The sequence below is a fragment of the Cinclus cinclus genome, chromosome 2 (genome assembly GCF_963662255.1).
Source record: "Cinclus cinclus chromosome 2, bCinCin1.1, whole genome shotgun sequence".
Taxonomy (NCBI): Eukaryota; Metazoa; Chordata; class Aves; order Passeriformes; family Cinclidae; genus Cinclus; species Cinclus cinclus.
The window spans coordinates 20,409,501-20,423,997 of record NC_085047.1 but is presented as its reverse complement, the minus strand read 5'-3'; the positions used below and the strand labels follow the sequence as shown (position 1 = coordinate 20,423,997).

The 14,497-nt window shown below is 38.7% G+C and overlaps 1 protein-coding gene across 1 annotated transcript in view; it reads right to left on the bottom strand.

Moving 5' to 3' along the window:
- Window positions 1-14,230, bottom strand: part of CMSS1 (cms1 ribosomal small subunit homolog) — a 226,152-nt gene extending 211,922 nt beyond the window's left edge. Inside the window, exon 1 of the mRNA XM_062512321.1 lies at window positions 13,645-14,230. Within this exon, the coding sequence (XP_062368305.1) occupies window positions 13,645-13,828 (184 nt within the window). The 5' untranslated portion in view covers window positions 13,829-14,230. The remainder of the gene's footprint in view (window positions 1-13,644) is intronic.
- Window positions 14,231-14,497: the final 267 nt, after the last annotated feature.

Here is a 14,497-nt window from a genome sequence, read left to right as displayed (position 1 = left end):
CACCAGAGCTGCCAACTGAATATGAATCTCTTCTGACCATAAAGCAAAGTATTCTTGAGAAACACTTTTTGAGTACAAGAAGAAAGACCTCTTTTAATCAATGTCTCTTCATTTCCATGCAGTTGTCTGACATCACAGGGTCTTAAAACAGGGCTGGGCCAAAGAAGCTCCCTCCCCTTTTTCACCCCTACCACAACCCTGATTACAAAATACTGCCCTTCCAGTTGTGCTGTCACCACTTTCTGGAAGGCAGCACTGTGAACCAAGTCGAGAAATTAACCTGGATTTAAAAAACAAAAGCAAAACCACAAACAAAAATCAATATGCCACAAATCCTCATTAAAAAAAAAGCAAAACAAACAAACAACCTCAACAAAACAGGATCCATTTTCATAGCACAGCTTTATAAAAGACCTACATCGGCATAACTGAATGGACAAGCAAAAAGGAAAAAGGAGAATTTTACAGTGCAATTGCTGCCAAAGCCATCACCTTTGGTGGAGAGATACAATCTAGCATGCAAATACATCACAAAGCACTTCAAATATCCAACAAATATCCATCAGTCCCATCAAAATGATTCTGTATCTCTCTTGGGAGAGAAGTTAATTGACTTGTGCAAAATCCAAGCAAGGTAGCTTTGAATATCATTAGTACCTACATTTTCTTATACTTAGTTGTCTCATACTCAAGCCACTATAAATCATTTTTTGTCCTGAAAAAAATGAATCTTATCTGGATAAAAGATAGAAAATATTTTATTTTCATTATCATTTTATATATATTAGGAAAAAAATATATTGAAAATAGGTCTCTGATTAACATAGCTTTTAATGTGGCCTTCCAAGAGAAAAACAGCCTACTCACAGACAAAAAAAAGACATGATGGTAAAAGCCATGATGGCAAGAGGGTCTTTTTCCTCCTCCATGCAGAACCTCTGTAAACCTTTTAAGCATAAAAATTTGCTAACATGGGGAAAACATACTCAAAGCTTTTGAACAGACAATATTGATAATGAAGACATTTTCACATTAAAAGGTATGTGTAAGTGCAGTTTCAAAAACCTTTAAAAACTGCCTTAAAAATACCCGAACAGAAATATCCCTATGTGCCCCTAGTCTGCACAGAATGATCCCCTACTGCCAAGAATCTTACTCAACAAATGGCAGAGCAGCTTTAAACCAACTGGACTGCAGGTCTCACCCAGGCTGTATTCCCTCCAACACCACTGACACCTAAGCACCTGCAGAAACATCAAAGTGCCAGCACTCCCCTGTGCAGGACAGAATTGCTATTACAGCATGGGTAGTATTCTAAAAAGGCCACACACTTCTCTTCCTAAGCGCCCCCAAGTGCCCTATCAAGGTGCCTGAGACCCCCTGGACTTTCAAGGGGCAAAGAGAGTATTAACAATAGCTGTTCATTCCAGCTGCATGACAATGCTGATCAACCAGCCCCAGGTAATCTTGTCTCACAGGAGTTAATCCACAACATAACCTTACCATTCCCTGCATCTTGTCAGTTATCTACTAGAAATGAGTCTTTAAGTTATCTGAAGTTCAAAATAATATCATCACACTTGCCAGTGAGGACATGTCCCAAGAAAAGCAAGGCACATTACAGAATTTTAGAAGTTGTAATACAACTTCTGCCTCCAACCATTCTTCTTTTCTCCACCACCAGAAAGTAGATTTAAACTGCACATTCAGGAAATAAGATTGCAGTGACACATTTAAGTACATTAGTGCAAATTGTGCCACATATATGGAAATAATTTATAATATTAATACAGATTTTTCTGTCAAATATGCCATATTATTGAAATCAAGAGGGCTGTAATAAAGCAAATATCAGCAGAAGAGTAGAAGACACATAAAATAAAGCTTCAAAAAGGATCTCAATACATTTTTGAGCCTATTTTCTCACTACAACTTGACTTAAAACCTTCCATATAAAAAACTGTTTCATCCAGTTCCAAAAAAACTTCTGCAGTGACAACTTCACAGTTATTCAGGAATCTGGAACAGGGCTGAAATACCCTTGTCATTAAGAATCTTGCTGACTTCCAAACTAAACTTACATTGCTGAATACGCCAGTATTCCCTTTCCTCTCCCCCCACTGGACTCTGAAATTCATTTTCTCTGCAACACATATTAGAAGACAATTATCACATCCCTGCTCAGTTTTGTTTTCTCTAGATTAAACAAACCAAATTGCTCTCCCACTTAATACCTCAAGTACTACGACTCTAGATTATTGTAATTTTCCCTCTGCCGAGCTGTTTACAGTGGTGTGACAATGCAGTGAGGCAAGCCAGACACCAGCCTGGCTTAGGTTTTACCCTAAGTGAATTGGTGAGAGCAAGTATTTCACTGCTCCTGCTCACACACCTCAGTACAGTCACACACAGAGATGTGCTGCATAAAAGGGAATTCAGAGCAACTGAGACTTCTCACTTTGGATTCCTAGAAAACAAATGCCAGGATGTAATGAAAGAAAAGTAAAGAAAAGGAAGTATCTGAAATGTTCTGTGCAGTTGAGGATGCCTAACCAAAAATTTCAGCCAAAGCTGTCTGTCTTGGAGACAAAAGGGAATATTCAAGTTTATCACTTAATTTTAACTCCTTCTCAGTTGAAGACCTGGCTTTCATTCTGACTGCATTCAGTCATCCAGGAACAAATTTAAGTCTGGCAAGAGGCACGCTTTGTGCACATACATCTAGATATGGCCTTCTGAGTAAAGATCTTCAGCACCATCCCTTGGACATTTTCACTGAAGCTGCAAATGATACTCTGTTACTCAATTTTCTTTGCAAAAAATTTAAGCAGCGAGAAAGAACCTTATCTAATGTTATTTCTCCTAGATCAAGTGCTCCAATGACGTAGAAAAACAAGTATGAAAACTTACAGCATAAATACTACATGCTCCCTCCATTTAAATGAATAAAGTTCAAACAGGCAGCAAAGCACACATCATACTATCAAAAGGAAAAGGAAAGGATTAAGACCAAAAGCAGAACTACTTCAACAACAAGGAAACAGAAATATTTTCTCTCCTTGACACTCCCACATATGCTTGCCTTAGCACACTCTCTAAAGCAAGCATTGCACTATGTTAAAAGCTGGCCCATATACAAATAAGCCACCTCTGTCCCCATGGGGGAGAAAAAAAAAGATGCATATGAAAAATACATCCTGATATTCCAGAGCATGCTTTCTCCATTGTCTTCTTGAAATCAGAAGGTCCATTTTCACATTAATGTGTGAAAATTTCTCAACTGTCACCTGTGCCAGTGTTTGTCCCCATCCCTGAAGTACCAACTGTCATTTGCTAAGAGACAACAAATGTAGTCCCTTATGCACAGTTCTCACTCTAACACATTTTCTCCTGCCAATTTCTATTACAGGCAATTGATGTCTGCTTCAGAAGTTAAATTAAAAATGAAGTTAAAATGCAGCCTTCTTGATTCTTACATCATTGCTTGCCTTGAAAATTAGCTTTAACTGTTCATTTCTCCAACTAAGCACTGCTATTTTCCAAGCCTCATGCCTTGAACCAGTATGGTACTATTATACTTAGAGACAGACATACCAGACAATCTAATTTAAAAGTGGCCAGTTTAATGCTTTTGGGGTTATCATTGTTGTTGCAGTAATTATTTGCAAATGCTTACTTAGACACATGAAGTGAAGGAAAACTGCATAACACTACTCACACAGGTCACTCCTGGGCAACATTTTGTTTCTGGAGTTTTTCAAGAGCTTCAATGGGAATTCACAAGGGATCTCCAGAACATGAAAGGCAGCTCAGCTCTGAAGAACAAACATAACATTTTTTTTCTCTTCTCTGACTTAGAAAGATAGCAGATATAAAAAGTGGCCTACAGATGGGAACTCAAGAGACATAGCTAAACAGCAATGATGAACACAAAGCCAGCAAATTCAGAACACAAATGAGAATTCAAAAAAGGATGAGGGAGACAAAAACAGTTCTTATTGAAGGAGAAAATGAACTAGTAGAAAGGATGCATACACTTGAAGAAAATTGAAGTAATTCATGGTGTGCACACAGATTTCCCATACATAGCTAAAAATCAAATTGAAAAGGCCCACCAAAATCTATATATATGGGGTTTTCAGTCATTTAGGTCTGTTTAAAAACTAAACCAAACATCCTCAGATACAAGCCTGCTATGGCTAATGTATCTGCTTACATGCCTCTACACTAAGCAGTAGGGAAGGACCTAAGAGTATTGCACTACATTTCCAATACACATACAACTAAATCAATGCAGAATTTTACATATGGTTACTTTCAAGAGCTTTCCAGACAAATCCCACATAGCACTATTCCCTCTGTATCTTACAGCAGCTTAAGCACTGATCTAGTCAATTGACCCAATCTGTTCTGTTTACAACTCTTACTGAGATTCATAATTTGTCAAGTACAAGTTTTAGAAAATAAATGAAGTTTAGTCCTTGATCTAGCCACACATGTAATTGAATTCAAAAGGCTAAGTGTCAGTAAGTGTTTTCCTTAAATTTAAATTATTCCTTCTTTCCTCTCTAGAATTTATATAATGAATGATGAAAAATAAACCAATTTTTAAGTGCAGTATGGGGAGGAAGAAAACTAGATGGGCAGTCTGTTAAATCCTTGCCTTCATCAGAATCACAATCACTGAAGTGCAAATTCAGAAAAAAAGAAAAAAGCCCCATAATACAACTGCTATTGTCAAGTTTGAGCCCATGCCAGGAGTTAGAGCAATTCTGTTATTGTCGTACAATCAAACACGACACAAGCAAGAGAGCAATACAAACTCTGTAAGCAGATCAAACCTTGACAAGTTCATCTGTTACAATGCAGCTCTAGGTATTCAACAATGTCATTCAGAAAAGCAAAATACATCATTTTGAATCACAAAAAAAAAATTTCTGGAAATTAAATCTGATGGCTTAGAAGGCCGTATCGTCAATAGTGGTTTTAATGAGCTAGACTGGTGCAAACTATAGGCCAGAGCACAGGGATATTTCAACGCCTAACTTTTCACTGATGCCATAAAACCGAACAGCCTGAATACCAGAGTCAGATGCACAAAACCTGTAAAAATCTGGGCCTACGAATGCCATCCCAAAGTACTAACATGGTTGGTCAATCAACTCCAGACAATACTCCAACCACTTCGCAACCTAAGAAATCTCTCAGCTGGAACACTTCCCAAAAAGACCTCAAACCAAACTACCAAACACAACTCTTAGAGATATCTATTCACCTCAATATACTTAGCAAGTGATGGCTAATGAAATTCTTTTTATAATTCGAAAACAGACACGTTTTCTATCATCTCTATAATTACATCAGGCAGTAGCACTGCCAGTAAAAGCCCACTCAAATATTTTATTCTCAGGACTGTGCCTCATCTACCAGGCCATACCACATGGACAGGGGCAAACTCTTCCAATTCAGTACTCATGGAAAGCCACACGGTAGTAATGCAGTCATCCCTTCCAATATTATTTCCTTTAGTTACACAGCACCTTTAGTAATTGAAGCAAAATGCTTTTTGGTTTGGGGGTAAAAGGGAAAATATATATATATTTTTTTTGCTTCCTTTCCTACAAACAATATGAATGCTAAAATTCCAACTTACCATGAAAATGCATGTTAATTTTGTTTGCTCGGCATTGATGAAATACAAAAGGAACTCTTTGCTGCCACCTAGAGGTAAAATCTTGAAGGAACACAGAAAAATGCATCCCCTCTCTCCTTACTCAGTCAAAAAGCCAAACTCTTTACTTTCTCAATGCATTAAAAAAAATTGAAAAGTGTTACAAATTGAAGCTGATTTTAAAAATAAAGACATTAAAGAAGTTTTAGACACTCAGACTACACATCTCTTTGGTAGTGACCAGTGTTAAATGCCTGTGAATGTTAAGCACCAGGAACAGAGTAGAAAATCCAGCCTTAGGCAGCCTGCAACTTACAGCTGCAATCTCAACACATCTTTGTGTTTAGCAGTCCTTGAGGGATGCCCCAAATAAGTACAAATCTTCTCCAAACCAATTTATATCATCACCTCAAAAAACTGTCTGTCCCAAAGAGTTTCATAGCTCATTGACAAGGAAAAACACTTTTCACCTACCTTTAATCCACCCCCAGTGGATGCCCATTCAAGCATGCCAGAGAATAGCCCTACTCACCATACTGCTACATTTCTGCTGTAGTTTATTCTTCTTACCACCATCTATCTTCCAATCTTGAAAAGGTTTAGTGTATGTTACTAATCTTCACTGAGTAGACATTTCATAATTGATAGCCTTTGCCACCTTTTTTGCATTTTGGCATACTCTTTCTTGAGCTGTTTGTGAACATCTTGCTGGGTTTTGTCCAATGTAGGACGGTTTAGACTCACACACTAAAAAATGATGGGGTTTGTTTTCTTCTATTCTTTTCCTAGTAGTTCCTAACCTGTCTGTTACCCTTTTGACAACTGCCAGTTGCTGAGCAATGAGGATTTCCAAGATCTGTGTCTGAGTGACAATAAATGTCTCAACTGTACATGAACTAGTTTTCTCTACATATATTATTTTTCATATGGTTAACATTGACGCACATTTTTACTCACTAACATGAATTACTGTCAGCTCTTATTTCTAATATTCTGCCTGTTATATGATATGCAAATATTATAATTTCAGCACTGTCCGCCTGTGCAGTTTATGAATATGTTGAGTATCAGAGGTGTCTGTGAGATTGAGATGCTATCTCTACTACACTACTAAAAACTAGCTCACTGCTCTGCTACCTATCCACATGTCACTTATTAACCTTGAGAATTTTCCTTGGTTTTCCACAGTTTGCACACAAAATCTGCTCTCATAAGATGCTTTTGTTAGAGACCACTATCAAGGGTTTTTTTCCAAAAACTTACCTAGGTCTTTCCCCCCCCACATGGGTCTCATCATTAAACAATCCAATAGCATGTACCTATACAACAATATCTGACTAACAGAGCTGAAGATTATCCCCGAGAAGAACTGTGGATGTTTTCGCAAAATTAGTAACCATGTAGGCAAACATATTACTTAACTGACATTTCTACACTTTAATCAGTTCAGCAGTTGCATTTATGAATCTGCTGTGAAGCTTTACTCCAAACTGGCATTGCACCCCTCTAGTACCACCAACAATTCCAGCAGCGGATTGCACCTCACTAACAAGGATTGTGCAATTTTAAATATCATCTCCTTCAGAATTCTTAGAAATGGACCACACTGTTCTGGGAGATCATTACTATTTTGTCTCTTTGTTATCAAACTGCAATTAAGCCCCGTATGATTTTTTTCCTTAGTCATGATCCATTAAGCACATCTGGGATGTGCAAACTTTCCCCAAATTCCTCCAGGCTAAACACATGCAACGATCTGATGTTGGTTCAGCTTCATTGTATTGAAAACCTGTCATACATAATTATCTACAGGTAAATAGCAAGCTTTTGATTTGTGATTATTTTTATTTTTTTAATCAGCCCAGACAGAGTGTTATAGCCACTATGAAGTTTTTTCAAAACCCATTTTAATCTAGTTTATTCTTACTCATAATTAAGTCACCAGAATTCCAACACTGCTTTCTATTGTCCCCATTGGAACACTATTTCCATTCTTTGTAAAAGAAAAAAAAAACCAAATATGAAGTGAGGTTCTTTTATCTTAACTGAAAAAGGCATATAAAAATGTTTGCGAAACAAAAATGTTGTCTCATGAGTAGCGTATGTTTAATCCTGGTTTCAGATAATGGTACTTTTCAAACAAATGTCTTGACTTTATAATTTTTCACCCCTTTTCAGTGCACCTAACTTTTTTTGTATATTTACCTTTTTTTTGCAATTATATATGACTATAGTCATTCTGGAGGGAGAGTTATCTCACAAGTATATTAATTTTGTGTACATGGGTCACTGTCAAAGAACGATGTCTCACAGTGAAGTATGACCTGGCTATTGCCTTCTATTCAGGACTGAAACAAGATTTGCTTCTGCATGTGGAAGTTCTCTGATTATACACCCAGAGAACCCACAGAGTTCAAGACTTTGCACTGCACCACTCAGTTCCTGGGGCTGATAGTCAGCTGACAGAAAGGAAAACGCTCTTATTTATACTCTGTGTTTCAATCCATTGAGATTTTTTGATATTCACCAATTAAGTAGGTAAGTTAAATACAAAGCTTCTGTCTCATTACCAACAAGATAAAGGAAGTTTAAACAAACAGTTCTAAAAGCAGTACATTCAAATTTACAAAGTGGAAAAAGCACCACCAAGCTAAAAGCACAGCTTGTTTCTTCTCCCTAATGCATGATTTATTTTTTTTTGGTTTATTTCCAGATTACCAATACGTTCCATCGTTCAATTCCAACTCGGATCCCCAAACCAAAGCCTGCAAGCACAACCAAAGCACCTGTCAAAATTCCTGCTGGACATCTCAACAAACCACTCCAAGACAGCCCTTCTGGAAAAATACGTATTACAAGGACTGTGTCTAAAGCCTACCTTCAAAGTGGAGGGAGAAGGTAAATACTTTCCTGTTATCTGTGACACTAAAACAGATTCAAGCCATCTGAATCTCAGCAGCAATTGTTTCCACTGGAGAAAAATCAGAAACCATCCACATGGTCAGCACATCAACAGTCACCAATCACAGGACATCAGGACAGCCAAATTCTTAGGAGCCAAAGTTAACTGCATGTCTGCAGGGACCATGCTCAGCTCCATTTCTTCTGGCGCAATTCCAGATTTTGCCACTCACAGTACAGGAGCACAAGACACAAATAAGTTTCTACTATAAATTCAGTTCTGACATGTACTACAAATAACAGTAAGGTTATTTCAGTAGATTTATAAAAATGTGGTCAATCACATGAAGAGGAGCTGCAGAAGTTATCATGTTTTCAAAGCTGGTCTAGCCAAGAAGTGTCTCTGTAAGTTCAACATTAAGGATGGAATGAAGAAAGGCATGGAGAAATCTCCTCTTCTAAAACATACTCAATTTAGAGAAATGCAGAGCTCCTTGCTGTGCCAAACATCACTTTAAAAGTATTTTGTGAAGATAAGCGACTCACTCCTCAAAAAGTTAACTAGTGTGATTATCTCCACTACAATTCATGCAGAAAAAAGATGCGAGAATCATGACAGATATTGTTTGCATCAGCTACATAAACTTTCATCATTTGGACTACAGTATTTAGATCTCAGTTCACTTAAAAAGTATTTTAGAACTGATCAAGATTAGTATCAAGCTTAACAGTAAGATGTGGCTTACATAGAAGTGCAACTTTATTCTTGCATTCCTCCACAATTTTGCCCTTCCTTTCAACTCCTCACATTCACTTAAAATATGCAACTAGATTCATTGCTCCCAGTGAAAGGGTTTTCTTTATAACCAAACTCTTTCTTGAAGAAATTCTGAGTTCACATGAGAGAATTTGTCTTTTTGCTTTTCTTAAAGCATAACTTTTTTAAAAGACTTAAAATTCAAGGTTTCCCTTTAGCCAACACACACATACAAAAACAAAACCTCAAACAAAAACATTAGAAGAGACTCCATGCTTGTTGTTACCAATTTTCTGAAAAATAGTAATTGTTGCTCTACAAGAAAATTTCTCACTGTCCTACAGAACGCTAAGAAAGACTTACAAAATACTACTACTACAGCAAGGAACTCCCATACAAGAATCCTTTAACATCAACTAACCCTAGTTACTGCTTTAAAATATTAAAATTTATTTATTTCTCTGGCATTAATTCCTTGTTCTTCTTCCCCTAACAGAGTGCATTCCAACAGCCTAAATGGCTCAACTGATAATACGTGGGAAAACTCCTTACACATCGGTGTTTCTTTAAGAACTGCCCAATCCCAATTCCTAAATAGAACAAAAGCTGGTGGTGAACAGAGTGCCATAGCCTGAACTGCAGTCTTTTTGCTGAAGCAAGGAGAGATTCTGATGCATTCTGTTACCCCATTTTTCCCTTTCATTTCACAGCTAAAAGTTTAACTTAACCACTGAGACAGTACAAGACTTTAGCACTGCTGTGTGACTGTTTTTGCAAACCCACATGAAACCTATGTCTTCCTCTACAGCTTCACAAGAAATTCTCTAGAAGTACTTAAAGGTTTTAAAAGATCAGTCTACTGAAAAATTATTTCAGCTGTGTCCTACAAGACACACCTGCGTTAATATGCAGACATTAAAGAATGACTGTTCCACAGTAAAAAGGAAAGGCTTCCCACTTTATTCACTAAATCTGCAGCTACCAAGTTCTGAGAGTCCGTATCATGTATGCTCAGATCCCAACACAGTTCACAGAAGCACACCATTGCAACCTGCAGAATGAATGTACACTGATGTGAAAAAACACAGATTTCAAAAAGCAGTTGCCAACTTGGTATGCTTATCAAACAGATCTTCAAGTACTGACCAAGTTCTATTACAAGGAACAGCAAGTCATTGATGAGCCAAAACAAGATACAAACTGCCTCGTACAGAGTCCAGCAACAAACCTCAGCTCTGATCAAGCAACAGTGCTCCCACTGAATGCAATACAATGAAGAGTCTGCTTCTCAATAGCTGCAAATCACATATTACAAATTGATGTTAACTGGCACCCTTCACTACACAGAAAGAAAAGAGAACCCCTGGCAAAAGAAATCAATTCCTGCAATAGCATCCTTTGCTTTAGAGCCCACAAGCAACTGCCCACAGGACACCACAAGCACTGCCAAATCATCCTCCATGGTCCCATATTATACTTCTCATCAATTTGTGCTGCTGACATACAAGAGTTTTGCTCCTGTCTTGCAATTACACAATTAATTTCTACCTGTGAGGGCCATGCCCCTCATAAGTAGAACCTACTTAAGGATATAAAACTGACAAATGGGGATACTACACTCCTATGGGATTAAGGGTGATACAGAAAGCATGGAGAAAGGAAGACAGCAGTAGTAACAAAAAAGGAGGAAACTGGAAGAATTTCTGAAAAACAGAAGTTCATCTCTCTCCCTCAAACTGACTGGAAGATGAGGCACACTGGCTACAGGCAAGATCTGGACATTTATAGCACTGTGAGAATTGCTCTTTATGTTCAGAGAGGGAAGAGGAGAAAGCTGGTGTCCTACACCAGTACAAAATAAACTCCTCTGAATTCCTTTTCCTTTCCCTTGAATTCTGAATGCAATATAAAAAACACATGAAAGACTGCACAAAGTTGAGACACTAACTGGAAAAAAGGAAGGTAAGGAAGTCCTGCAGTTGCATGACATGGAACATGAGTAACACTAAATTACCCTACTAAATAGAGAACAATCCCTAACCACTCCCTCCACAAATCTCACCTCAAAGACTTGCTGAAGATGTTATCAAGCAAGATTCTTTAGTTTTTGTCATGCCACAGAAAGGCAAAAAGATGGGTATCCCTTTAGCATTTTTTCCTTGGGTTTTGTGGGCTTTTTGTACACATATAAATCACTTGCAGCAGGTTAAAGATTCATGTTTTAAGGTGAGAGTAATTACCTTTAATCTTTAATATGGACTCTAAAATAATGACTTCCAGTGTTACGGCCAAAATCAAATTTAGAATTACATATCCATACACCAGGGGATATATTTACATATATTTTGTGTTTTCATACTCTCTAGGTAGAGTGAATGAACAATGTTCACACTCATTTTAAAAGTAGCCTTTCCTAACTACAAGTGGCTAAAATTTAAAACACTTCTGAGAGCTGAGTTGTGATTAATATTCTGTAGATCTTATTCTAGGGTTAGTTTTAAAGGATCTGGCAAAAGATCAGCATTTCAAAAGTACATTTTGAATTCTGCTTTGCACCTGCAGTTATGGCAGACATGTTATTTTTAAATAGGTCAGTAAATGAGGTTGGATAGTACTTTTTTTAACAAAACTTGATGATTCACAGAAATAAAACTGACCAAGTCTTTCAAAGGTGCTCACTAAAGTGCAATTATTTTCTTGTATTGTTGCCTACATTATACATTGCGAACCCTGATTTCCTCTTTTATGCCAACTAATTTTAAAACATTTTACATTATCAGTAAGAAGCTGTACAAATTAACCTTTGATTTTACCTGTTTTACGTGAAAAGTAGCTACACAAAATAAAAGTGACAGATGTTTTATGTTTACTGATAGCTTGTGTCAACTTCATCCAACAACACACTCCATAAAAAGAATCTGTGAATAAGTTTACACAGGTGGGCTGCAGACAGCAGAGTACCTGGTTTGCACAACACTCACCTGTAATCACTACTCATAACACACTCAAAGAATGTTCTTGGAGTAAAATAGACAGGATTGGGTTAGACACCTCCAAAGGTTATTTTCCACCTTAATTCTTTTAGCAGCTCAAAAATGCTATTGGAAAAATCCCAAAGAGTTTTTCATAACGGGAAAAGTTGTCATTCACAGTCTCACCTCAGAGTCAGATGGTACATCCATCACCTCAAAAGTTTATAATCAAAGTGCTGATCTGCATCCAGTTTCTAAAGGAAAGCTGCCAACATTGTAACAGTCAGCTAACCATCCACCCCAAATGAAACCTCCGGTGGCTGAATGCGCAGGTAGGTTCTTAAGAAAAATTGCTAATGAAGAGCATTTACCATGGGAACTGGGACTGCTTAAGGAACTCACATGAGACTGAAAATAAAAATTAGATGTTCACTAGCCTAATTAGGTCTTGCGAACCCTCTTTATTGCATACATATGATTTTTATATTGCTTCCTCTCTATTCTCCAAGTACTTCTCATAGGAAATATTACCAAGACACTCAAAAAACTGGAGTCTTTGTAGAGGTGCAGACAACTCCCAGTAATTCCCAGCTCTTGCCAATATTGTATTAAAAAATAAATTTAAAAAAACAATCAATAAAATAGGGCACTATAAAGTCTAAAGTGATTTTAGTTGCCTAGATCTACTTAATTTTTCACACTAAATGGAAGCATTACAGATAAAACATTTTACAGCTTGTGGTTTTGAGACACATCGACAAAATACAAGTGTATGAGCCAGGTACATAACCATCAGGGGAAAAAAAAAAAAAAAAAGACAAATCAATCACAGCACCATACTCCGAGGAGCAATGGCTGGAGAGAACTATTTAACTCTAGCCCTTTTACAGTAACACATGGCAAGGGTGATGCCACGCACCTCCGTGAGCACATGGGTGATGCTTTTCAAGTACAAAAGATACTTTTCCCTCCAAAGGCTCTACTATGGGTTTACTGTTTCCTAGGCCCTACAAAACTGCAAGTTCATTCCAGTGATGGTAAACACAATCACAGACTATTCTGAGGTGGAAGGGACCCACAAGGATCATACATTATGCAAAAACCTTCCATCAAATAAACTCTTGGGAAGAAAATACAGTCTGGGGAAAAGCGAGTGAGAGTGGAAAACCTGGAGAAGTAAATTAAAAGCAGAGAAGGGAAAGGCGGAGGGGGGAAGTAGAAAGAAACCCCAAAATCGAAGGAAGGCAGGAAAGGGCGGGGGGGGGGGGGGGGGCGGGAGGGGCTGGCTGTCGGAGAAAATGCTTCAATCCCAGAGTGAGGAGCGAGCTCCAGTAGAGAAGTACCTGGAGTGTCGCCCGGGCCGGTCTCGGTGTCCCACCACGGCTCCTCCAGCGCGTCCCCCATGCCGCCACCGCCGCCGCCGCCGCGCCTGCGCACTGCCCGCGGGACCGGGCCGGGAGCGCCCCGCGCTGCCGGGCGGGCGGGGGACAGCGCTGCCTCGGGCACGGCTGCTGCCACAGCTGACATTGCATCTTAGAGAATAGTCTTCTGAAAGAGAAATGGGCCTTTAAATGCATGCTGGGGAAATTTTACTTTTTTTTTTTTTTTTTTTGGAAAAGATAGAAGCGAGGGAAGGAAGAAAGGAATTAAAACTATTTACCTCCTTCTTCTCAACATTCACTTAATTGCCTCAGCCCGGTGTCACACTGTAAAATACTTACTTTCTTGGTTGAGGTAATTCACGTTATCTTTTCTGAGGAACAGATAGGTGCCTGCAGAAGGTGCACGTTACCTTGGAATGAGTGTTCCCGGCCCTTTGGGGCCGGAGACAGCAGGGCAAGCGTGCCCATCCTGCATCTCTTTCCCGCAGGAGCCGTCCCGCTCCCAGCCAGGCCGTTACCTGCTGGAGCACATCCCGAGTCAAGCCGTGGAAGTGAAACAGACCCGTGTAAGGAGTGCAGTTTCTCGTAAGGCGGCACTATTACTCCGTCTATAACCCGCTCCAACGCTCTTACTCAACTTTCATTGAGGTATACTACATTTTTCCGCCTTTGAGGATGCAGGTGGGTAAGGAACGTGCGTGACAAAGAGCATTCGTGTTGTTCTGTCCAGGGTTGCTAATGGACGACACCAAGTGAGTTTTAGCCCTTGGAAACTGCGTGAAACTTGGGAATTTGCCCGACTCGCTGAGTACGC